The sequence below is a fragment of the Gymnoscopelus microlampas genome (assembly GCF_963454915.1).
Source record: "Gymnoscopelus microlampas genome assembly, chromosome: 4".
Lineage (NCBI taxonomy): Eukaryota > Metazoa > Chordata > Actinopteri > Myctophiformes > Myctophidae > Gymnoscopelus > Gymnoscopelus microlampas.
In genome coordinates this window covers 5,777,942-5,802,066 of record NC_139941.1, presented here as the reverse complement: position 1 = coordinate 5,802,066, position 24,125 = coordinate 5,777,942, and the positions used below count along the sequence as shown (strand labels likewise).

General features: G+C 40.8%; 2 protein-coding genes across 3 annotated transcripts in view; both read right to left on the bottom strand.

Annotated features, from left to right (window-relative positions):
• Positions 1 to 24,125, bottom strand: part of LOC311043906 (nucleotide-binding oligomerization domain-containing protein 1-like) — a gene marked incomplete at its 3' end in the record, with an annotated part of 78,137 nt that overhangs the window by 17,192 nt on the left and 36,820 nt on the right. The window contains exons 5-11 of the mRNA XM_084055330.1: positions 19,383 to 19,472; positions 18,277 to 18,480; positions 15,921 to 17,772; positions 14,617 to 14,790; positions 10,154 to 10,327; positions 9,091 to 9,249; positions 7,798 to 7,847 (exon numbers count right to left, since the gene is read on the bottom strand). Coding sequence (XP_083911456.1) covers positions 7,798 to 7,847; positions 9,091 to 9,249; positions 10,154 to 10,327; positions 14,617 to 14,790; positions 15,921 to 17,772; positions 18,277 to 18,480; positions 19,383 to 19,472 — 2,703 coding nt within the window. The remainder of the gene's footprint in view (positions 1 to 7,797; positions 7,848 to 9,090; positions 9,250 to 10,153; positions 10,328 to 14,616; positions 14,791 to 15,920; positions 17,773 to 18,276; positions 18,481 to 19,382; positions 19,473 to 24,125) is intronic.
• LOC311043898 (E3 ubiquitin-protein ligase DTX4-like) lies at positions 706 to 2,908 on the bottom strand. 2 transcript variants are annotated; one of them, XM_084055319.1, is made up of 5 exons: positions 2,524 to 2,908; positions 2,261 to 2,405; positions 1,642 to 1,798; positions 1,430 to 1,543; positions 706 to 1,256 (listed from the first exon to the last, which is right to left on the bottom strand). In XM_084055319.1, the coding sequence occupies exons 1-3, from the start codon at positions 2,550 to 2,552 to the stop codon at positions 1,643 to 1,645; spliced, it is 330 nt and encodes a 109-aa protein (XP_083911445.1). In that variant the 5' UTR covers positions 2,553 to 2,908; the 3' UTR covers positions 706 to 1,256; positions 1,430 to 1,543; position 1,642. The 2 variants fall into 2 exon arrangements, with proteins under 2 accessions (XP_083911445.1, XP_083911446.1); XM_084055320.1 differs by having other exon boundaries at positions 1,436 to 1,543; positions 1,709 to 1,798.

The following is a 24,125-nucleotide window of genomic DNA, read 5'->3' as shown; positions in this document are numbered from 1 at the left end:
ACTTATCCATGTATAGAACTTGCCATTTCAAATCAAGGAATAAATCACTGAATTATTACATTCTGTTGAAAAATAAAATGTATTTGAACTCCATTCTTCTGCTTGAACATGGGCATCAACACCATAAAAAGATCTTGTTTTTAAGAATTGATGCATAGTAAAAAAAAATCATTTGATTCAACTTAAGGGTCTTAATATCAATATATAATATATTTTTTAACACATGAGTCACACATACCTACACCATTCAGAATGCCTTTAAAGGACGACTTCACCGCTTTTCAACCTATCTTCATATAATTGGTCCTCTCTAATACTCATGATAAAATGGTACCATTTTTTTCTACTCGGTCTGTGTCTCATAGGAGGGCTGTGGACAGTCCAGAGTCCCGTCTACCAGTGACATCATCAATGGGGAATCCAAGCTAATAGAAACTGCAGGCTTTCTATTCCTGGAAAGTTGCAATGCAATAAAAGAAGCCATTGTTCTCGTGTTAATACAAATCTAAATAAAAAAGTGAAATCTTGTTGGAAAAAAAAAATCATGCCTAACGATGATGTCACTGGTAGACGGGACTCTGAACTGTCCACAGCCCTCCTCTGAGACACAGGCCGAGTAGAAAAAAATTGTACCATTTTATCATGAGTATTAGTGAGGACCAATTATATGAAGATAGGTTGAAAAGCGGTGAAGTCGTCCTTTAACAAAATAATGGTAATTCATTTTAACACTGTATGGGCCACAGGTCGAGGTCACAGGTCAACATTAACTTCAATTTATGTAGCTGTATTGTGCAAAACTGTACACATAAAACAATATGGTTACAGCAAAGTTTTGGAGCCTCTGATTAGAGACATTCAGATATTGGACAACACTGGTGTATTTGTTCAAAGTCTTTGGTCTTACATCAAAGTTACTGTTTTGTCTGTGGCCGCAAAGAACTTGGGTGCACTCTCACATGCTGGATACCAACTGAAACCCTGTGCTACCTACAAACAAAAATCTCTGACCACAGACAATTGCTTTTAGAAGTATTTCCTAAAACTAAATTAAGACCTAAACATCATTATATTGAACATTATACTTGGCTGATAAAACCTTTGGTCTATTAATTGAGTTTTGGACTCTTCGATTTGATCCAAAACAAGAAAGTTCTTGGAGTGAAGTGATGAGCAGAGCAGCTTTCATTCAGTAGGCAGCAAGGAGTGTGTAGACATTCAGATGGTCCGGAACAGCAACCATTATACACCAACAGCTGAAAAGCAGAGAAAACACATATTAACCACTTTTGCCATAGGCCATCTCCTATTTCTGTACCGTGAGGCAGCTTGATGAACAAGTACACCCCCTGGAAATGATGCAGGGATCCCAGTCTTTTCTTGACTAAATGTGAAACATTTTAACAACACATCCTCAATGAAACATTACCGTAACAAGATGGTCTTTGGGAGTGATGAGTAGATTTCCATCAACAGGTTAGAAAGCGAGGGTCCGGGTCATTCAGACGGTCAGAACAGCAACACCACACCAATAAGACAGCAGCTGAAACAGAGAAAACATGTTATATTGACCACTTAAACCCTCTAGACTTGGTAAACTTCATTGCAGACTAAACTAAAATCAGAAAATATAATTCTGACATCAATATAATATGATGCTGACTCGTACAGTCCTAGTTGGTGCATTTGGAGGGTGGATAGTGGGTACCTTGCGGCCTTTCTTGCTGTCGGGGAGGTAGCAGTGTCGAGGAAAGCCTCTGGCTGTGTAGGGCTTGCCTGGGTTCGGGTGCTCAGGTCCCTGGTCAGGGAGAGAGAGGGGTCATCAATTAATTTATCATCATCAAAGTCTAAACTTTTTTTTTCATTTCATTTTCCTTTTGCAATTTATTTGGTTCCGGCCACAGTACACAGAGTCATACACCAAGATCATCTCTGCTCAGACAACCTAATTGTTGTGGTTTTGTGAACAAACTAACATTCAATAACACACGTAACAATACTAAAATACATACAAAAGAAAAAATACTACACCAACCTAAATGAACTAGATTAGAAGACAAAAAAGAAAACAGAATACATACACTAAAATGTACAGGATCCATCACATTTCCTCACAACCTGGAACCACTACATTAATGAATAAGAATGTAGGGTGTATGTAAAGTTCTCTAGGGGAAGTATCCTTAACACTGTTTCATACCAAAGGGATGCGGATCGGTCAAAAGCATCGAGGGGAATCACACATTGGTCTGTGTCGTACCTGAATTGTGTTGTAGATGATGCGTATGGTTTTGCGGTCTGGGTGTCCTGGTAAAGAGTGGGAGATGATGTGGTACTCCATCTTCCCTGCTGGCTGGTTGCCTGTCTTCACACTGTAGATGGTCTTACAGGTTGGACACTGAAGGCTGGAAGAGACGAGAGGAGTTTAAAGTTTACCACCTAAACTTGAAACCTCCACCAGTCTTGTTGCAGTGATGATAAAACAGTGTATTTATGAGTAGGCGGGTGTGCTCCTATGAGGACCTGCTGTCCTTATTGCCGTTGTTGTTCATGGCCACCAGACAGTGGAGGTGGTACTGGTGTCCGCACTGGGCCAGTCTCCCCACGACTCTGCCCTGGAGACAGGCCCTACCCCAGGGCCTTTGTAGCTAAAAGGACCCCCTAACGCCATACAGATGTTACAGGCCTAACAGACAGGAGGACAGAGAAAACACACATTAAACACTTAAACCCTCTCTGTAAACTGGACGCAAGAATATGATCTACCAGCTCAAAATTCACTGTGATAGGATTCTATCAAATCCTATCAAAGTCTTACTGGCAAACCTGATTTAATCAATATGAACAAGGAACAGTATGCACTGAACAAGACTAGAATTACAACTAGATAAATGGATTCTAAATTGGACTAATATTTTACACAACTTAAGGGTGATGGCCATTTTGTTGTTCCACAGATAAAGGGTTAAAGGTTATACTTTGTTAGATCTTGTGTACAGGTTCATAAGAGTAAAACGTATTTTGGTTTGGCTTCCTTCAGACAATGCAGCAGCATAGCTAATAACAACAATAGAATAATGATAGAAAACGTAAAAAGACTTAAAGAAAAGAGTGCAAAGAGAGAATGAAAAGAGCAGATTGAAGAGTGTGTGTGTGTGTGTACGGGCACACCGTCCCACACACACACACACACACACACACACACACACACACACACACACACACACACACACACACACACACACACGCAAACTCCAAACAGTTTTGCGCCGTTTAGTCTACAACAAGCAAGTGCAAGTAAATATCGTCATTACATCCTTTATAAGACAATTAAACAGCTAAACCAACTACATTATGTTGTGTCGTCTACAACGCGCGCGCGCACACACAAAGACACATAAGCCAAATCCAATCTCCGCGCCATTTCTAATATACAACAAGCTATCAATGAAAGTAATTATCGTCATCAAATCCTTCATCAAAGATAATTAATACATATCTTAGCATGAATTCATTAATTCAGAGCAAACAAGCAACTTGTTTGTTTGAAAAAAAATTCTCCCTGTGTTTTCAGAGGGGAGTGGGGGATGGGCCGTGCACCAAGCAAAAACCTAAAATAGGATTGAATAAAACTATTATTACTGGCTTAAAAAGTGAATTGACATATACATAAAGACACTTAAAAGCTGAAACTCACCTCTTGGCTTGGAAAAATAACTTTGTTTGCAAGCTCTGGGCTGGAGTTACTGCCGACCGTTCAATGCAGTTAAAAAGGTCCACCTTCCGCGTTGAGAGAGAGGGTTGGAGGAGTGCTGTTGACACTGCTGTGTGACGAATATTACTCCGCATGTGTAGACCTCCGTCTGAGTAGCCCTCCGCTAGAGAACATAGTCCCTTTATTTTTTAACAAAAATGTACTATTTAATTTGAACATGTGCATGATTATATTGTATGACCAGAGTAAATGAAGTCCATGTTTCAACCATGTCATGTTTTAAAGTAGGGAAAAAGCCATTCCCCAGTAGCATAAGAGGAAGATTTATTACTAGTATTATTATTATTACCCTTATTATTATTACCCTTATTATTATTATTATTACCCTTATTATTACCAGAGTATGTATTATGAGTCCCTGCTGTACATACTAATAAGGGTAATAATAATAATAATAATAATAAGACACTTCATTATATATATTTTGTTTTAAATAAGCAAATACATCACCTCTAAATTAGAATTAACAATGCAAGGAATAAATATAATAGCAACAGAATAAGAATAATAACAACAACATGGCCAAAACAAAACAATTAATCCTTGGAATTATTCAGTAGTACTATTATCAGTATCATTACTGAGGTCACCTTATTTTGTTTTGAACACTAAATAACATAAATATACACAATTACAAATGGCTTCAGGTTTAGGGGGGGAAATGGCAAAAATTACAAATGGTATCAAATTACCATTACCATTAAACATTTCTTATTAACACACTAATTTAAAAAAGTTGGGTGAAAATATTCTTAAAGGATTTATTTGAAATGCATACAATGTTTTGATCTGGTTTCTTTTTTTTTCTTTTTTTACATCTAAACTTGCACTCTGCCAGAAAACATCCTCTGACAAGGATTCAAGTGTTAAGTAACAAGTATCCATACAAATGCTTTCCTAAAATGTTGATGTCACAAATATATTTTTGACAGAGAAAGTCTAGAGAAATTCTAGAAGAGACACTCTGACACTTTCCTCATGCTAATGTGGTCTAATCTACATTGAGTAGAGCTATGCATTCATGGACAGCGTCACACTGGTGTGACAATAGACGCTCACGACACATCGCCACGCATTTCAATGAGCGAGACCCCACCAGCGTGGGGACAGACCAGTGTTGTCGGTCTTCGGCACGCCCCCAAACTACCAGCCTGACGTCAGCGGTCACGCTCAGTTGCTAGCTGGGAAACTGAGTTAGTCCTAACTGAGTTTGATTGTATTGTATGTATCACCTCTCATGATATATCCTGTTGCCTATTAACACATTGAGTGCAAGGGGTGTTTTCAAAAAATGTACGTTGAGTGCCTGGATTTTTAACCATATTTGAACCTTTGTCACAAAATATTTTCAGTGACGGTGATCCCCTCATTACACACATAGAGGTCTCGTACAATCGGGGGAAAAAGATTAAAAACATTCGGTAATCCGTTCCATAGTTGCAGCCAGTTGAAAATAGTCGAAAATACATAGTAAAAACAAAAAGTACACAGGAGCCGAAAATTATACAGGCTTTTGAAGTCATAAGTTAACTAGGAAGGAAGTGGATTGGAGTCTAAATCTTCGTAAAATGATATCTCCTGGTGCTGTGAAGGATTTTTCATATTTTTTTCCAAAAACGGCCATAACCGTTTTTGGGGGTCCCAAGACTCCCAGGGGGTCCGCGGACGAAATGTTTATCCCACGATTTTGGTACCCCAAAATAAGCGAGCCCTCGCTAGAGCCCCGTGCACGGCTAGCGGGCCGGACCTCTAGTAATATACAAATGTTGTAAAGTTATAGCAGTGACTGAGACAACAGGCAAAAAACTAAGCCAAGTGACAGCTAAGTAAACGCCCACATGCACGACCGCACAACTGGTTGCAGCCCGCATCCCGAAACCAGTTTAACACCACTGCCTTGTACAAAATGTTATCTTGTTATTAAACTCAATTAGATGAATGATTAAGTGTTGTATATGTAATGATGAGCAGTGAAGTTGTCGTGAGAAAGAAGAAAATTATAACCCGTATTATTTGTTTCATAGCTACTGTACAACAAATAGCCTGCAATCAATCTCTGCTTGTATAACTGGTGCCCAGGTGCGCACCCCCCCCGTTCACAAAACTCTGTGCTGAATCCCCCCCCTGCTCCGACGACGGGACCATGACGGGACCATTTATTTGGTGCGCACCAAGTTGTGTGCATCCCCGGACATGGGTACAAAAGCAAAATGAAATACGATAATACGATACGATAATACTTTATTGTCAGTTCACACTGAAATTTGTCTTGCGACCCAGCAGCCATGTATGCAACAATAAACAGTTCACACATTTGACATGACACAAGAAAAACAAAACACAATACAAAATACATACATAAAGACATACAAAGACAAGAGCAATGTCCACCTCTCAGCCTACCCTTGGCCTATAAATCCTGATTAAGCCTCAGTGTCGTCTGATGGACAAAGGACCTCTTCAGTTTGACCTTATTGTATGTAGGAACACTGTATCTCCTTCCTGAAGGCAGCAACCTATATTCTCCATACAAAGCATGGCTAGTGTTGGAAGTGATATTCCTTGCCAACCTTATCATACTATCATTATACGTAGTTGTATAGAGCCTCTGAAGTGGCTGTCCAACAATCTTTGAACAAATGTTCAGTTGCTGCAGCAGTTGTGACTTTAAGGCTACAGACAGACATCCATACCAGGTGGTACTACAGTACTGAAGAACACTCATTATAACAGAAGTGAAAAACAAAAGAAGAATCTGTCTACTGGCACCAAAAGATCGCAAACGGCGAAGGAAATAGACTCTTTGCTTTGTCTTCTTACCCACTGATTCAATCTGTTCTTTCCATGACAGAAGGTGGTCAATTACTACTCCTAGGTATATATACGAACATACCTGGTTGATCTGTTCACTATGAATAGTTATGGGGGATCTGTGTATCTCTAGTGGGGCACCAAAAACAATCTCCTCTGTCTTTTTTGTGTTAATGATAAGAGCGTTGTTATCGCTCCACTCCACCACCTTATTTACTCTGTGTTGGTGCAGTCCAGGATCACTGGAACTATCCAAAAGGGAAATCAAAACTGTATCGTCAGAGTACTTTAGAATGTATTGGTCTGTTTTGTCAGTGCGACATTCAGACAGACATTCCTCAGTACGACAGCTGTCAGTATAAAGGGTGAAAAGTACAGCTGAGCTTACGCAACCCTGGGGAGCACCAACATTAGTAGTTAATGCTGCGGAGAGGGTTTTGTTCACTTTCACCCTCTGTACTCTGTTAGTAAGGAAGGAAGCATACCAGTGAATTAAGTATGGATTCAGTTGCAACTGCACCATCTTTGACACCAGAATATCAGACTGTATTGTATTGAAAGCTGAAGAGAAGTCTAAGAACAGCACCCTTGCATAATTCTTATTAGACTTATCTAGGTGTTTTGTAATGAAGTGGACCAGTGTGACAACCGCATCCTCTGTACCGCAACCTTTCTTATAAGCAAACTGACAGGGGTCAAATTTGTCTTTAGTTATACTTACAAGATGTTGCAACAGTATTCTTTCCAGTGATTTCATGATCACTGAAGTGAGAGCTATGGGTCTATAATCCTTATGTTCTTTTGGACATTGGATTTTGGGTAGTGGTTTTAAATGGTTTTAAATGGCTTTGATCCACAGCTCAGCAAGCTGACAGATATAACTATAGCTCCATAGTAATCCAAAGAAAATTGATTGGTCAGTAGACGGTAGTATGTGTTAATCTGTTGCATGCAGTATGTTACCATGGTGATGTACCCGGTAAGAAGTGAACGACTACCTTGTAACCCTGAAACAGGGCTTCACCTGAAGTTACCTCATTGACCCCTGAATCCAGCTTCATAGTTACTGTCCCATGGAAGACAAGACAATGACGGTGAGTTTCTTGATGTCCAACTACACCCCTGAATCACAGAGTCTACCAAACAATACAGTAGGTGTGAATCTGCCTTAAAAAACTATGTATACAATGTCAATATCGACAGATACTCACATCCTTTAATGAGATGAGGATTGAACCGATCTTCTCCACCATGTTTCACTCTGAAGGAAGTAGAACAACAACAATGCATCAATGTCTGTCTAACACAACGTGTCCACTACCTGACATGACAGTGTTTCTCCTAGCATTATCCTGACCAGGCAGCTCATCCTGACAAACTCACTGCCGGCCCCCTGGAGGACCTCCCGATAGGCTATGTCCTTGTAGCTACACGGTCAAGACTTTTTTTCTGTTCTGGCCCCACAGTGGTGGAATGAACTTCCCACTGATGTCAGGACAGCAGAGTCACTGATGTCAGGACAGCAGAGTCACTGATGTCAGGACAGCAGCGTCACTGCCCATCTTTCACCGCAGGCTGAAAACCCACCTCAGGAAACACTACCCTTCCTCTTTGCCTGGCCTACTTGTTGTTAACTAGTTCTACAAGCTCTTGTTTTATTGGATCTTGTTTATTCGATACACTCATTTGTTTTAGCTCTTGCTCATTTGATTTTGCTATTTTGTCGCTGATATATTGCACTTTTGCCTTAGCGCTAGGTATACTGGTTGCTTGTTTTAGCAGAAAATGCTAGTACTTCTTCCATCGCTGGTGTGTTAGTGAATTTTAGCAGAATGTGGGTGTTAATTCTGTGTTCTTTCTATGAAATTTGATATATTTCAAGGCAATCAAATGCTACAGCTTGGAATGTAAACCTAGGACCTTTCTGCACAGAGACATAGAGAGAGGGGGGATGGGGGGCATTTATTTGTGTACATCACAGAGAGATGTTGAACATGAGACATGATTAGACAAAGGCTATAGTGATTCTGACGGCTAAGCACTGTGTTGGATATCTCTCCTTTCAATGTGATGTTAGGGTTTTTATCTAGTCTTTATCTAGTCACTTAAATGCAAGCACAGAGCATAGCACTGCGTTTGCGTGCATATAGCGTGACCTTGGTCTTAAACCGATACTCTGATTATTTTAAATGTAACAAAATAACTAGTCTTTGTGTGACATAAAGTGTGTGCGGCCACCTTTATGTCTCTTGAAGAATAGTTAATTGGATTCTTCTGCTGTGGGCCGACACCACTACAAAGACTTTGGTGTGCATAGTGGTTGATTGATGTAACGCCCAAACCCCATCTGTGAATAATCTAGCGTGTAGCGCAGGTGTTTAGAGGCAGCGTTGCACATGACAGAACATAGTAAAATAGCAATGGGTGACGCCCCCACATACACAATTTCCCACAAATAGCGGGTTGCGGGTTCTCTCAGAAAGTAGGGCCCCATGTGTACTCACGTGAGATTCTTCAGCCCAGAGAGAGAGAGCAGCATCTTCATTCCAGACTCAACCATGTTTAGACTCACGTCCAATTCTCTCAGATGGAGGGAGGGATTAGAAGTTAGAGCTGAGGCCAGAACTTCATGGCATCTCTCTGACAACCAGCAGTTCTTCAGTCTAAATGAAGAATCCAATCAGAGATAGATAGAGAGAGAGAGAGAGAGAGAGAGAGAGAGAGAGAGAGAGAGAGAGAGAGAGAGAGAGAGAGAGAGAGAGAGAGAGAGAGAAGATTGCATCTATTAGAGGAACTGGTTTTGATAACATCTATTAGAGGAACTGGTCTTGATCGACTGTCAAGGTTTTTGGACTACTGACCCAAGAGCTGGAAAGAAAATATCTAATGTAAATATCGTTTAGTCAATCAATAAATAACATATTTTAATGGCTATCAATTCACCTTCTGTTTAGCATCAAGCACGTAATATAGTCGTTTTGGATTAAATAACGCTGTTTATCCAGACATGCATAGTGTGCACAAACAAGGCAGTTGAGTTGTGCATTTTATAGTAAGTCATATCATTTTTTATATATAAAAAAAAAACAGTACTGGGTTTGGTGATATTGTCTGAATCAGCTTTGTTTGTGTTTGTTTATGTGCTAAAATAATGACAGAGCTGTTCCACCGTACAATGTAAGTCAATGAGGAGCATTTTTTAAATCATGGCAAGGTAACTTCATAAGTCAAACACCCACAAATGTGTGAGTTATATGAGTGAATGAGACTTAAGAAGACTTAAGAATTAACATTAATATAAATACCATTCAAAACTAGGGGATGACAGTCTGACAAAACACATTCAACCACTCATAGTGTAACCAGAGGTGTTTAGGTTTTAAATGTGGTATCTCAGCATAAAGACTACATATTAGTCACTTATCAAGATTATGGTCAGTGTGGATTACCATGATTTCAACCTTAACCACACTCTTCAAATAAAGAACCACCATCATAACTACATTATAATCACTTACTATAACAGAACTGATACAAATCAAAATAAACATTGTACGTTTGTCTGACCTGAGAATGTCCAGACAACAGTGTGGACTCTTCAGTCCAGCACAGATGAGTTCCAGTCCGGAAACCTCCAAGCCGTTTCCGCTAAGGTCCAGTTCTCTCAAATGGGAAGGATTAGAGCTGAGAGCTGAAGCCACAATCTCAATGTGTTCCTTTTTGAGGCCACAGCCAACAAGTCTGTAATTACAGATTAAATGTAAAATCAGAGATAGATCAGAGAGAAAACAGATCAGGCGTGTTCACTGTCAAGGAGGTTACCTGTGGTGTAATCTGAGTTCCCAGAAGTTTTCGCCAGCTCTGGCGAGGAACTTCTGGGCCACAGCCCTGGTATTTGTGGGCGGGATGTACGTCACGCTCTGAATCTGAGCGGACACGCCTCTTACCGGTCTGAGAGCTGTGCAACTCGTCTAAAAAGTCCGACGAGAGGCAAACAGCAGTACACAACAATGGCGGCCGAAATTTCTCAAGGGGAAATTGCTTCCCGTCGATCCTATTTAGATGCATCACCCACTGCATGTGGATCCCGCCCCCTTTTCTTCATTGGCTGTTGATTTGAATCACAACGCAGTGGCCGCGCCCCTGCTGTCCAAGCTCCGACGCTAACCCTCCCAGACTACCTGTGGTGCTGCCTGAAATGTACATGCGTTTGGCCAAGTAAATAAGCGGCCGTGATTAACACATATTTAACTGAAATGTGCTCATAACTTTCCTCTGTTCTCATTTGATTAGAATACAAACATTAAATAATAAAAACAATCACAATACGCTGCTGTTGCTCCACCCTATGGCAGTGAAGTGAATACATGTTCTGTCAATAGATGAACAGCTTGTACGACAGCATGTCATTTGTTTACATACTTTGGTTCTCTTAACAAAGTTCTGTGTGAACGCTAACCAGAGCAAATGCAAAATGTAACAATGTAAACATTTGGTCCTTGATCGGAACCTTTTAAGCAAACCTTAGGTGTGAAAGGCACCTAAAATATCTTCTAACTGGTTCTTCAGACATTAACACGATGTCAGTAAGAACAGATGGAAAGTTGTCTCTAAACTACAGCATGGAACTTGCATTGATGTATTAAGTAACTTGTAAACCTAAGTAAGCTCATTGTTTAAAAGACCATCCTCTGTACACCCATTCACTAATGGTATGATCCATTTCTCATTTGGTATAGTTTGTTTTCATTGTAGAATAGCTGATGAGGAGACTTGACTTCTTATTCTATTTATTTTCAGAAGAGGGTCCGTAGCCAAATAATAGTTCATTTTGGGGGTCATACCACTGCTATAGAGCACACACCAGGTACCACCTCAGAAAATATCTGGCTCTCCAAGTACCACCATAATAACTGATATTAAAACACAGGAGCGTAGACCTACCCCATCCTATTCAGTTATGCACAGTTAACACAGGACCATAATAACTGATATGACAGACAGACAGACAGACAGACAGACAGACAGACAGACAGACAGACAGACAAACAAACAAACAAACAGACAATGAGACAGACACACACACACACACACACACACACACACACACACACACACACACACACACACACACACACACACACACACACACACACACACACACACACACACACACACATACAGCTGGCACGATATATGTTTAATTAGCCACAGGTGATACAGAGCAGAGGTTTTAATCATGGACTTGGCCTGATTCAGTTTGTCTCGTTAAGAAATGAAGTGGTTTGTCTTTCAGGCAGCACTGTTTCACCTTAAAACCTGCTAACCCCTGACGTGGGAAGAACCTAAGTTTGTTTCTGCATGATTGTCCAAATATCTAATCAATCCCACCTTGTATAATCGTAGATCTCCCTTTGGAAAGGCGATAGAGCCGTGGCCAGTGGATACAACTCAAACAAGTGTCTTTTATGGCGTTTGATTTCTTTTTCATTCACACACAAACTCTCACACCCTAATCTAAACACTATACTGGTAGTTACAATGGTAGGTTATAAACCTGCAGATAAAAACATAGAACACAACAATTATTACCGACATGAAAAACGTCTTCACAAGATATAATATATGTGAGAAAATATGTTTGTCGTGTAAGGTCGGATGTTATTCTACATACCATCTGTCCACTGCGGCTCTCTTCTTACTTACTGAGCTTTTATTCTGAAAACCCCGGTGCTAGAGAAGCTGACGCATGCGCAGTACACTTGGTCACGTTGGCAGGCATAACAAATAGCAAATACCCCTCAGCAAATTAGATAGTAAATACATGAATCACCCCACTACTAGGACAATACTTTCTATGCGCGGATTAAGCCGCTAATCTACCTAATACTAATGAAAGTATATAATTAAATCACGCTAAACCGGAAGTACGTCATTCCTCCCACAATTAGCTGAACAAACGGTCATTCACCACTGGATGACGCTAGAAGGCCACATAAGTAGGTACATGTCATTAATACACTCCACCCTCATCATAATCATGGATTATTCCACAATGATATGCATGCAACCCCCTCCCTGAACATTGTTAATTTTACCTTTAATAAATTGAGCATTAAGCCTGAACTGCTTCTGTCTTCTGTGCAGGGTTGGGGTCAGACTCAATACATTTAGTTGAACTTTAAAAAAAATATATTCTAATGAAATCCCTAATTGAATGAGTCACAATCTGCAACACTCTCACTGAGCGCGTGCGCACACACACACACACACACACACACACACACACACACACACACACACACACACACACACACACACACACACACACACACACACACACACACACACACACACACACACATATTTGCACATAACATGATTTGATATATTTTATCCTATGCAAGATAAAACATTGACTTGCATCTTGTTTGCGTTCGCTTATACTGTTTTGGAGCTGTTTCACCGTACAATGTAAATCAATGAGGAGATTTTTTTTAATTATCAATTTCTAATAAACGGAGCAATTATTTTTAATTTCTTGTCCTCCTTTGGAGTTACATCATGGTAAGGTAACTGCACAACCTCTACCAAAGTGGTCTTGCCCTTTAAGCAATGACCTGTGAGGCACGAAGATCTAAAGTCATATTGTGTAACCTTTTCAATTGAACAAAATATATGTATTATATAATATTTCACTGCTATATTTTTCACAATTAACCATTTCACAGAAATGTGATTTTGACAACTTTGCTAAACACTATTAAATACTATTTTAATCGCGGGTCTCTGCCTCCGACACTTGTTCCTTGCGTTCCAACATATCGTTGGGCACTAGGACCCTGCAGCCATTTCTTCCCTATAGATACACGCTGTAAGGACGCAGAGCTACCAGTTAGTGTTGCCAAAATAAGACTTAATCTCAGTAATTAACGCTTTTTCCAAATCCAAAGCTTGCTGTACCACAGAGTGTCCATTACAGCCAGACTACCCACATTTTGACAAATTATGCAACTTTTAAATGTGTGAGTTATTTTACTTTGGTACTTGAAGTATATACTGCCAATACTTTTATATTTTAACTATATACTGCCAATACTTTAGTACTTTAACTATATACTGCTAATACTTTTATACTTTAACTATATACTGCCAATACGTTTGTACTTTAACTATATACTGCCAATACTTTAGTACTTTAGGGCGGCAGTGGTTCAGGGGTAGAGTGGCCGCTTGGCAACTGGAAGGTTCCCAGTTCGATCCCGGGCTCCCCCAGAGTTAGTGTTGAAGTGTCCTTGAGCAAGACACTGAACCCCTAATTTCTCCCGATGAGCAGGTTGGTGCCTTGCATGGTTTCCTTCACCATCAGTGAACGAATGAATGGGTGAATGTAATGCACAATCATTGTAAAGTGCCTTGGATAAAGGCGCTATATAAATGCACCATTCAACTGAAACATTCTGAATACAGGCCTTTTATGTCTTTTTATATGGTGGTATTGCTACTTTCACTTAATAATAATAATAATAATAATAATAATAATAATAATAACATGAGTACTTCTTCCACCACTGATTCAGAGCTACAGAGTTCAGATAGATAGTTCATGTAGGAAGGAGATAAAAACACTCACTAATAATGGACACACTATGGAGGATTACTTACTTTCTACCTGAACAACCTTTCAAGGATGGCCATCTAGGTGAAAACTGTATTACTGCAATGAATACTCACACCAATTAAGAATTAACATTAATATAAATACCATTATAGGGGATGACAGTCTGACAAAACACATTCAACCACTCATAGTGTAACCAGAGGTGTTTAAGTTTTAAATGTGGTATCTCAGCATAAAGACTACATATATTAGTCACTGTATCTTATCAATGTTATGGTCAGTGTGGATTACCATGATATCAACCTTAACCACACTCTTCAAATAAAGTACCACCATCATAACTACATTATAATCACTTACTATAACAGAACTGATACAAATCAAAATAAACATTGTACGTTTGTCTGACCTGAGAATGTCCAGACAACAGTGTGGACTCTTCAGTCCAGCACAGATGAGTTCCAGTCCGGAAACCTCCAAGCCGTTTCCGCTAAGGTCCAGTTCTCTCAAATAGGAAGGATTAGAGCTGAGAGCTGAAGCCACAATCTCAATGTGTTCCTTTTTGAGGCCACAGCCAACAAGTCTGTAATTACAGATTAAATGTAAAATCAGAGATAGATCAGAGAGAAAACAGATCAGGCGTGTTCACTGTCAAGGAGGTTACCTGTGGTGCTGCCTGAAATGTACATGCGTTTGGCCAAGTAAATAAGCGGCCGTGATTAACACATATTTAACTGAAATGTGCTCATAACTTTCCTCTGTTCTCATTTGATTAGAATACAAACATTAAATAATAAAAACAATCACAATACGCTGCTGTTGCTCCACCCTATGGCAGTGAAGTGAATACATGTTCTGTCAATAGATGAACAGCTTGTACGACAGCATGTCATTTGTTTACATACTTTGGTTCTCTTAACAAAGTTCTGTGTGAACGCTAACCAGAGCAAATGCAAAATGTAACAATGTAAACATTTGGTCCTTGATTGGAACCTTTTAAGCAAACCTTAGGTGTGAAAGGCACCTAAAAGATCTTCTATCTTGTTCTTCAAACATTAACACGATGTCAGTAAGAACAGATGGATAGTTGTCTCTAAACTACAGCATGGAACTTGCATTGATGTATTAAGTAACATGTAAACCTAAGTAATGACAAAGCTCATTGTTTAAAAGACCATCCTCTGTACACCCCTTCACTAATGGTATGATGGTAGGACCCTTACAGGTCTGTAACTCTGAGAGTATACACCTGGAACCAAATGGACCCTTACAGGTCTGTAACTCTGAGAGTGTACACATGGAACCAAATGGACCCTTACACGGCTGTAACTCTGAGAGTGTACACATGGAACCAAATGGACCCTTACACGTCTGTAACTCTGAGAGTGTATATATATATATATATATATATATATATATATATATATATATATATATATATATATATATATATATATATATATATATATATATATATATATATATATATAGCCAATCTAAAATAACTTTGTGAGCTTGATCTACAATTTCACAATGACTCTCTCTCTCTCTCTCTCTCTCTCTCTCTCTCTCTCTCTCTCTCTCTCTCTCTCTCTCTCTCTCTTTGATGTATGTGCACATGCGTTTGTTTATTTTCAAAATGTATTTTGAATGAATGAATGTAGTATGTGAGTGAATGGAGCTCTAACACGTTGATATCACATGACTACTAACCTGGCTGTTTTGCAGTTGCTCACAGCTGGGGACAGGTTCCGTCGCCCCTGCTCTGAAGTGTTGCATTTCTGCAGGTCCAACACCTCCACAACTTCCTCTGACATCTGCAGCATTCTGACCAGAGCTGAACACTGGATCTCAGAGAGTTTCTTTCCTGACTCCAGGTACTGTTGGATCCCCTGACTTACTGAGTGGTCCTTCATCTCCATCAAACATTGAAAGATGTTGATATATCTGTCAGGAGAGCCACTGCAGGGATCCATCTTCTTCAGGTTGTTGATGGCTTTCTGGATCTCCTCTGGACTGTTCTCTATCTGACCCAGCAGGCCTCCTAACAGTCTCTGGTTCGACTCCAGTGAGATTCCATGAAGGAAACGGACAAAGAGATCCAGGTGGCCACTTTCATTCTGCAGGTTATTTTCCATTGCAGCTTTCAGGAAGTCAGACAGGGAACTGTTGATGTTGAAATCATCATTATTCAGGAATGCCTTCAGTACCTCCATGTTCTTCTGTGTGAAACAGTCAAACAGGTAGACTGCAGCCAGAAACTCCTGGATGCTCAGATGAACAAAGCAGTAGACAGCTTCCTGGGAGAATTTACTGTCTTGTTTGAAGATCTCTGTGCACAGTCCTGAGTCCACTGGACCCTCTTTAATATCAAGTTGACATCTCTTCAGGTCTTCTTCGTAGAAAATGAGGCGGCCTTTCAGCAAATGTTCAAACGACAGCCTGCCCAGCTTCAGAAGAACTGCTTTTTCAGCCTTTGTGAGTTTCTGTCGATTCTCACCATGCTTTAACCAATTCCTCTTTGTCTGGACAAAGATGAAGTGGCTGTAAATCTCAGCCAGGGTCTTGGGAAGCTCTCCCCTCTCATCTGTCTTCAACATGTCCTGCAGAACGGTGGCAATGATTGAACAGAAGATTGGGGTGTCACACATGATATGGAGGTTCTTTGATGCTTTGACGTGTGAGTTGATTCTGCTGGCCTGCTTCTCATCTCCGATTTTCTTCCTGATGTACTTCTCCTTCATTTCATTTGTGAATCCTTTCACCTCTACTACCATGTCAAGTAAGCTATCAGGGATCTGCTTGGCTGCTGCAGGGCGTGTGGTTATCCATATTTGAGCACAGCGAAGCAGTCTCCCTTTGATGAGGTTGACCAGCAAAACGTCCAGTGATGCGGCCTGGGACAAGTCCTTAGAGCATTCAGGACTGTTTTTGAAGTCTAAGTTGATGTGGCTTTCATCGTAACCATCAAGGACAAACTGAACTTTGCAGGGACTCTTGTCGTAATTTATCTGTCCTGACTTCTGCAGCTGGGTGAAGATATCATTAAGAGCTTCTTCTGAGATGCATTCATATGTGGGGTTGCATTCATGAATTAGCTGAGCCAAACTAAACTTTCGCTCCTTCAGCAAATTGAGTTGGCGGAATTGGAGCACAAATATAAGATGGGGATCTTGATCTTTTTTCGTTGCCCAGTCAGAGACATACTTGTGTACGAGAAAGGTTTTGCCAACTCCTGCTTCGCCAATCGACATCACTGTTCTCACGCGTTTGTGTTGTCCAGAAGGGTGTGTAAAGATTTCACTGAGTTGGATCTCCTGCCCTGCTTTCTTCCACTCCTTCTGTGCGACCTCATGTGACCTGCTGATCTCTGTGCCATCCACATGTGCGATTGTGAGACGCGTGTAACATTCTTCAAAATCCTTCTTATCCTCCCTTTGGACTGTCCCGTCAGGTACACATGCAAATGGGTCCTCTACTATTGTTTTAAGCTCGTTTTGGTAGTGTGTAATAGGACGTGTATCTTTTTGTGTTTTCACCAGAAATTCTGTAAGGAACGAAACTCCTGTAAGGAACAAAAATTCCTTTAATATTGAGGGAAATTACAAGATCGGCATGACGTGTTAAAATAATGAATAACAAAATGTTTTCACTTGACATTATTACCTTCAGGTTGTGCTGCACTGGGCTGAGCGTTCCTGTTGTGAAATTCATATTTTTTCTTTAATGGCTATACTGCATATACAGTAAATCTACCATCCTATACAAATCCTACATTACATTATAGAACCAAACATTGTCAGTTACTCAATTATCATATTCATAGTTTATAACTAAGACATATTTTGTCTCTTGAATATCACCTAATGCAAAGTTAACACCACAGTGGCATTAAAGTGAATCTCTTGGAAATAGAAAGAGGATAAATGAGAATGACAAATGATAGTGAAAGCATCATGGCCTGAAAAGGTACATTGTCCTGTACTAATACAATGTTTGGCCTAAATAGGAACATACATGAGTATTACTTACAGCTCATCAAGAAGACCCTTCTCATTTGTTTCAAGACCTTTGTAGAAAATGTCTTTGGATCTTTTGCTGTTAAGGAGATTGTATAGCTCCCTCATCTTATCCTGAGGGGTGATATTGCCCATCACATTATTGTAGCCCTCCTGGATGATAACACGCTCCTGAAGGAGCAGATCCAGGATGGGTTTGACCATGGACACTCTCTGAACCAGGACAGGCCGGTGTTCATCGACAAAGTGATTAACTGAAGACAAGTGGAATGAAAATGTAGTTCTTGGTGATACGCTGTGCCAAACCCATTTAAACACGTTTCTGAACATTTTGCATTTTAAAATGCAAAGACTTTCCATCCCTCTGTTAATGGAATATCAATCTGGGAACCCATCGTCAAATAAAAAGGAAAAACAGCGCCCTCTGCTGTTTTTCACATTTCCATTTGACTCTGGGCAGAGCTGTACAGAGGACCCGTGCTGAAGGAAACCGAGGTTTTGGTCTGCCCTCAGCCCTCCACTTCCGGTGGTGCGCCTATGTTTTCATTCCCACTAACAATATTTCTCCACGGAACACTAACACCACTTCTCCCAGAGAACATGGATGGTTTTGGTTATAAGCCCACTTGTTTCTATAATGAAAGAGCAAGTTAAAATGTTACTAACTTTCCGTGGTTTTGTCGGCTCCGAGGACGCAATAATGAATGAGTTTTGGTTTGGTTCCAGTGGAAAATGAGCGCAGAGATGTAAATCCCGCCCACTACATTTGATTGGGTAAAGCGCGGCCTGCTTCCTGGTCTGAAGGCACGCCCACTTGTAGCTACTGTGCATGGGTTTTCAACACGCCTCCCGACAGATTCAAGCACATCAATAAAATTATGAGATTGATGGAATATTAGCAAATGTTTGTATACACCTATGTCTGTTTTGGGGGGGATTTAAATGAGCTTATCAATCTTTGGAATAGCCAACAAGCCTTCCAGTATAAAAATATATGGATGGAAAGTGATCATTTGAATGGAATGTTAGATCTGTTTCATTATGATGTATGTGACCCTGTTTTAACACAGTATATGAAGCACTTAAAGGAATACTACAGACTACAGATAAAGAATGTGAACAGCTCATAGCACATCTATTCATAGTATCAGCTTACCTTTAGCTTTAGAGACCCCTGTACTTGTTGACGTTGGAGTTGACATTGGTGGGTCAGTGTCTGTAGTTCCATGCTGGTCTGATGTTACAACTATTGTTGAGTTAGAAAAGACAACAGACTTGAATAGGAAACCTGGTATTACCTGACATTAACTGATATTAAATTAATTGCATTTGTGTTAACAAATAAAGTGCACAAGGTTTTCCTTTACTGTTTTCTAGAACCTGCCTGCTGCACTGAAATTTAGAATGTGTTCCATCACCTCAGATGCAGATATAAAAGGAGCATCTAAAAATCATTTAAAATAAACCAAAGGTCATAAAAGCAAAATTAAAAAATCAAAAAATGTAAGGGAAAAAGGAGCATCTAAAAAAATGTTTGACAAAAATGTAATAATTTGTAAAAATATATAAACAATTACTCAAATGGTTTTGAGTGCTTGTTTCGCCCATTTCTGAAGGTCTGACGCAAAAAGTGCCAATTATACAATTTTTCACAATCCCCCATTTAGGGGGGGTGGGCGAAGTTTGGGAGCATTTTGGGCAATTTTCAAAAACCGGAAGTGAATAAATCCACTTCGGGATGTGACGCTTTAGTTCGCAGATCCCTATTTAGGGGGGTAGGCGAAGTTTCGGGCACTTTTCAAAACCGGAAGTGATAAATCCATTTCCTGTTGTGACGCATGTGTTCGCAGACCCCTATTTAGGGGGGTAGGCGAAGTTTCGGAGCATTTCGGGCACTTTTCAAACTGGAAGTGAAGAGGTCCAAGTCCGGGTTGGACCATCGAGTTGCATACCCTTCAAAAAGTGTTTTGGTGTAAAAAAAAAAAAAAAAGTTCGGTAAAAAGAATTGTCGAAAAAAGAAAATGTGTCGAAAAAAAAAAAATTTCGGAAAAAAAAAGTTTGTAAAGAAATTAAGTCGATAACAAAGTTTGGGGGCGGTACCATGCTGCAAACAGAAGTTACGGCGATTTAAAGCCTGGCCAATAGGAAGGCAGAGGGGGCGGAGCTTAAAAAATCGGACAAAAAGAAAGTCGGTGAAGAAAGAAAGTCGGTAACCAAGTTTGGGGACGTTACCATGCTGCAAACAGAAGTTACGGCTATTTAAAGCCCAGCCAATAGGAAGACAGATGGGGCGGAGCTTCAACACACGAAGCTCATCACCATTGGTTGCTATCAAGCCCCCAGAGCCGCTGAGAAATCTTGAAGCCGCCACCCCAGTGGCCAAAGCTGGAACTGCAGGCGGGGAGAAATACATGAGAAATACATGCGCGAGCAAAACATACTGATATATACATACTGATATATGTATAAATACATCCGGCGCGCCATGGAGAAGGCACGCGCTGGTACGAGCTCCGTAACACCGCAACGTTTTTCCCTCTTTTTAGTATTTTTTAGCCTTTTCTTTTTCTCCTACACCGTCGGGTGCCTAAGGAGTTATGATAGACAAGCACTTATGGACATCAGAAAAGCGATTGCACATAGAATTTCGTACTTTTTTACCGAAAAACCTCCACCCGGCTGGGTGGGGGGAGGGGATCCCTTTGTCCCTGGAACAGCTGGAACAACAACGCAGAAGCGACGAAAACGCAAAGGGCGACCCGGCCGTCGCGGACGGAGAGCAGGCGTCCTCGTTACAACAACAAAACGTGGATATAAACCTGCACTGCCTTCAATCCTGCTAGCGAACGTTAGATCTCTGTGTGAATCTAGAACAGTGACCACGATGGACGACCTACTGGCGCGCGTTAAGTATAACACCGAGACGAGGAATACGTGCATTGTCGCGCTAACGGAGACATGGCTAACGGAGCTAGCATCTGATTCTTCCATCACTCCTCCTGGCTTCACCGCGTATAGGAAAGACAGAGACGCTGTACTGAGCGGTAAGCAACGTGGAGGGGGAGTTTGTGCCCTTATCAACAACAACTGGTGCAAAGATGTTAAAATCCTAGATAGCCATTGTTCTCCAGACCTAGAACATTTAATCTTAGCCTGTCGTCCTTTCTACCTACCACGTGACTTCAGCATTGTGATTGTAGCAGTTGTTTACATTCATCCTGGAGCTAACAAGGACACAGCCATGAGGGAATTACACCAGGCTATCAGTGCACAAGAAAATCGTCACCCGGACTGCGCAGCCATCTGCCTGGGCGACTTTAAAGGCCAACTTGCAGGTTGTATTTTTGTTCAATGCACAATGTTGACTAGGGCAACATTGACTTTTAGGTGACTTTTAGGAAGAGGAAAAAAAAATTAGCGAAATTGACCCAGTTTTAGCGTTTTTATCGAACATTTTGTCCGCCCAACCACAACCCTCATGCACGCGCATGTTTTGGTCCGCGTTTCATAGCGTGCGTGTGTCAGCGTAATGATGACGTCACAGCCGGTATCAGGACAGCAGGGGGCGCTGAGATAAACACGCAGGTAGTGGCGGAAGCAAAGAGCCCTCTTGTTACTTCTACATCCCGTTTGCACTTTTTGACTACTCACCGAGGCAACACGTTGTGAGCTTGTAGATCTGCTATTTTTCTTCTGCAGCCTGACTTTAGTTGCAACAAGAATGGTCAATATTTGTGCGTGTGGTGGGTGTACTAATTCCACCCTTTCTGGACATAAAGTGCACGGCTTTCCAAAGAAAGGCACGCCAGCCTTTAGATCATGGGTGAGGTTCGTGCAGGTAAAGAGGGCCGATTTTACTGCGTCGTCGGTGAAAGACCGACACTCTGTCATCTGTGGGGCCCATTTCAAAGAGGAGGATTACATTCAAGGGGATCTCATCTCTCATAGACTGGGATTCCGGACTTTGGACCGGGTGAGACTTATGGAAGGTGCTGTACCTTCTATACAGTTGCCTGGACAAGCTTCTGTGGGTGCAAGATCCGCTGCTGCAGTAAACAAACTTGGTTTGTCTCGGGTAAGTGTGGATCTAACTATCTTTTTGACGCTAACATGTGTTAGGATTTGCAGGACTATCAAAAGTAGCAGCGGTGGAAAAAGTACTCAAATGTAAAAATAAAAGTATTCTTGTTACAAATAAAAGTCCGGAATTAAAAATGTACTTGAGTACAAGTACAAAAGTATTGGTATCAAAATGAACCTCTAGAGTTAGACACCTACGTGCCACTGCCGAAGTGGGGTCGGGGGACCACCGGGGGGGCCGGGCTAAGGCTCATTTTGGGCTTGTTTTCATAAACCTGGTTGCTTTTTTTTCTCTCGCCAAACTTGGCAACACAGACCTCATGGGGCGCACGCAGAACTGTTGTTTATGACGTTGTTTGTAATGTTTTCGCGGGGTTCCCGGGACCCCCTGGTGGTGCCCGGACCCCCTGGTGGTCCCAGGACCCCTGCAATGTGTGTGTCCCCGTCCTGCTCGTGTTTTGGACCCGATGATGGTTAGTTGTTTTGCTCTGATGTTGTAACACCACCGCTTGTTTCACGCACATGACAGGCAACACGGGAGATGGCAACACGGGAGAGCCCAACCGTACATGCCCGACCCGTACACCGCGAGTAAAAGTACGCACATGTTTGAAAATAGCCGATCTACAAGCTCACAACGCGTACAGTACTTGAGTAAATGTACTTAGTTACTTTACACCACTGGTAAGCAGTCTGTAGCGATGCCAAAACAGAAGGGGAGGGGGTAGCCTTGTATACAAGCGTCATGGTTTGTAGCGGTGTTCGATTTTTCTCTCACATGTACATACACGCTCAGATTTCAAATATAAAGTGCTTACCCCCGAGCCACGGATGTTACAAGGCGACCCGGACCGCGATAAGTATCCGTATCTCCCGTATTGTTCAATAAAAAGCATTTTAATCCGATCGCCGGCCATTTTCTCCAAATTGTCTCCGATACTTTCAACCATGCGACACTAATGGTTGGGAGGTGTATTACACTCTGATACATTACCAAAAAAAAAAAAAGAAATGGCCGGCGATGGGATTAAAATGCTTTTTATTGAACAATACGGGAGATACGGGTACTTATCGCGGTCCGGATCGCCTTGTAACATCCGTGGCTCGGGGGTAAGCACTTTATATTTGAAATCTGAACGTTTATGTATGTGAGAGTTGGCAATGTAAAAACATTGAACACCGCTATAAACCGGGGGGACTCGGCACTATGACAGTCATGTTTCAGGGCTAGGGAGGGGGAGGATAGAAGCTACCAGCATTTCCCTGAACACTATAAGTATAAATGTTGGTGATATGAGCCCTCAGCTAGGCGAAACTGAGCAGTTATAATGCTATTCAACAGTGGTGGGAAAAGTACTGAAGTTTTGCACCTAAGTAAAAGTATCAATACTGCAATGTAGAAATACTGTTACAAGTATAAGTCCGGTAATTCAAATTTACTTGATTTTACTCAAGTAAATCAAAACAAAAGTATTGGCGTCAAAATATACTTACTATACTATACAAGTACTAAAAGTAAGAGTACAAATTATGCAGAATGTCCCATTTCAGACGTTATCATATTTCTAAAAAAAAAAATATATATATATATATATATATATAGATATAGATATAGATATAGATATAGATAGATAGATAGATATAAAATAGCAGATCTAATCAATCAACCTTTGATAGATTGAATACTTTATTACAGTTTGCAAAAATAAGCACAGGGAAGTACAGTTCAATACAAGGTCACAAGTTGTGAGCTTGTAGATCGGCTATTTTCAAATAATCAAAGTTTAAAAAGGGGTGAAGTGGCGTATGTTTTGTAATA

Coding starts and splice junctions, on each gene's coding strand:
- LOC311043898 (XM_084055319.1), bottom strand. CDS start 2,552: ATGAACAACAACGGCAATAAGGACAGCAG. Junction 2,406..2,523: donor AACGGCAATAAGGACAGCAG/GTCCTCATAGGA, acceptor CGTCTCTTCCAG/CCTTCAGTGTCCAACCTGTA. Junction 1,799..2,260: donor TCATCTACAACACAATTCAG/GTACGACACAGA, acceptor CTCCCTGACCAG/GGACCTGAGCACCCGAACCC.